Raw genomic sequence first — 1,445 nt, 5'->3', positions numbered from 1 at the left:
GGTAATCTCACACAGTCTACTCACCTCTCTCGGAGAAAAACTGGGCTATAAATTAACGCTCTTGTCTTTTTCTCTCTTATCTCTCTAGTTTTTTAAACATGACTTTATTATTTTTCTAGGCAGCATAGTAACCGCCATGTTTCTTGTCTTGTACTGAGCTGCTGAACAGGAATGAACCATCTAACGCAGATCCAGGGGGGAGTTCAGTGTAAATATAGATGTGTGCGTTTTGGTCTGGGAGGGATAACATTTAATTTTCACTGCTAAAAACAATTTTAAAAAACACAATAACAGTAATTCACAGGGCCCCACTTTTTATTTCATTTCTGTAAAACAAGTTTTTTTTGTGGAGGGCCCCCTGTCATCCAGGGCCCTTAGAATTGTCATAGGGTTAACCCTTTCCCTGCCTATACGGCGCCCCTGTGACCACCTGAGGGATTCCCACCTGTCAGTGGGCGGGCCTTATCAGGTCTTCAATGTTGGACCTGAACCAAAGGAACCAGGAAAAAACGGGTCGCCCAACCGGGTCAGAACATCTCCAGTTGAATCCAGTTCTGATACTGCAGTACTGACCAAGATATCATCAGAACCGGACTGGTGGTCTCAGTGCAGCTGCTAAAACATCTGACTGGTTCTGCCTGATGGGTCGACCCGCTGGGTTTCATGTGCTGCATGTCCTGAGAGAACTCCCAGAACCAGAACCCGTCTCTGTGAGCGGCCATGACCGACTGGAGGTTTGAAAAGGCAAAGACACGAGAAGGCAGCGCCGCCGCCGGACAGACTGATGGGGTCGCTCTGTGCCAGCCGTTCCTTCTACAGGATGAAACCAGAGAACGGTTCTGTTCTAACCGGGTCCAGTTCGCCTCAGCCCACTGTCTGACTGACGGCTGGACCCGTTTTTTATCTAGACCCCAGAACCGCTCACTCTATGAGATGAAAAGGTCAAAGTTCAACCATGGTAAGGAGCGCTGCGTTCTGTGTGCAGGCTCCGCTGGGGAGGGCCCGGTCCAGGGGCCTCACCATCCCGGGTCCAGATTTCACCTATGGAGCCAGCACCATGATGAAAGACGGAAGTGTGGCTGAAGGTAAGCCCCGCCCCCTGCTAACACCTGACCGGACCTGGAGCCACTGGACCGGGCCGGAACCGGGCCAGAACCAGGTCCTGGTTGGTCCAGAAATCTGCTGTATCTCTGAACCCAGGCTCGGTTCTGGTTCTGAACTGCTGCTCATGTCCAGTCCACTCCAAGGAGTTCACCAGAACCGGTTCCAGGGTTCGGACCAGAACCGGCTTTAAGCTGCGGCTGATTGTCCTTTAAGGACGGAAAGACCTGAGTGTGTGTTCAGTGTGTGTTCGGTGTGTGTTCGGTGTGTGTTCAGTGTGTGTTCAGTGTGTGTGTTCGGTGTGTGTTCAGTGTGTGTTCAGTGTGTGTGTTCGGTGTGTGTTC

The 1,445-nt window shown here is 51.3% G+C and overlaps 1 protein-coding gene across 2 annotated transcripts in view; it reads left to right on the top strand.

Moving 5' to 3' along the window:
- The window catches only part of cfap77 (cilia and flagella associated protein 77), a 14,967-nt gene that overhangs the window by 5,771 nt on the left and 7,751 nt on the right, over window positions 1-1,445 (top strand). For both annotated transcript variants that reach the window (XM_015056706.1, XM_015056705.1), the window contains exon 3: window positions 986-1,085. In XM_015056706.1, the coding sequence (XP_014912192.1) occupies window positions 986-1,085 (100 nt within the window). The remainder of the gene's footprint in view (window positions 1-985; window positions 1,086-1,445) is intronic.

The sequence above is a fragment of the Poecilia latipinna genome, unplaced genomic scaffold (assembly GCF_001443285.1).
Source record: "Poecilia latipinna isolate Pla-1442-1.1 unplaced genomic scaffold, P_latipinna-1.0 Scaffold1400, whole genome shotgun sequence".
Classification (NCBI taxonomy): Eukaryota; Metazoa; Chordata; class Actinopteri; order Cyprinodontiformes; family Poeciliidae; genus Poecilia; species Poecilia latipinna.
This window is presented reverse-complemented; position numbering and strand designations above follow the sequence as displayed.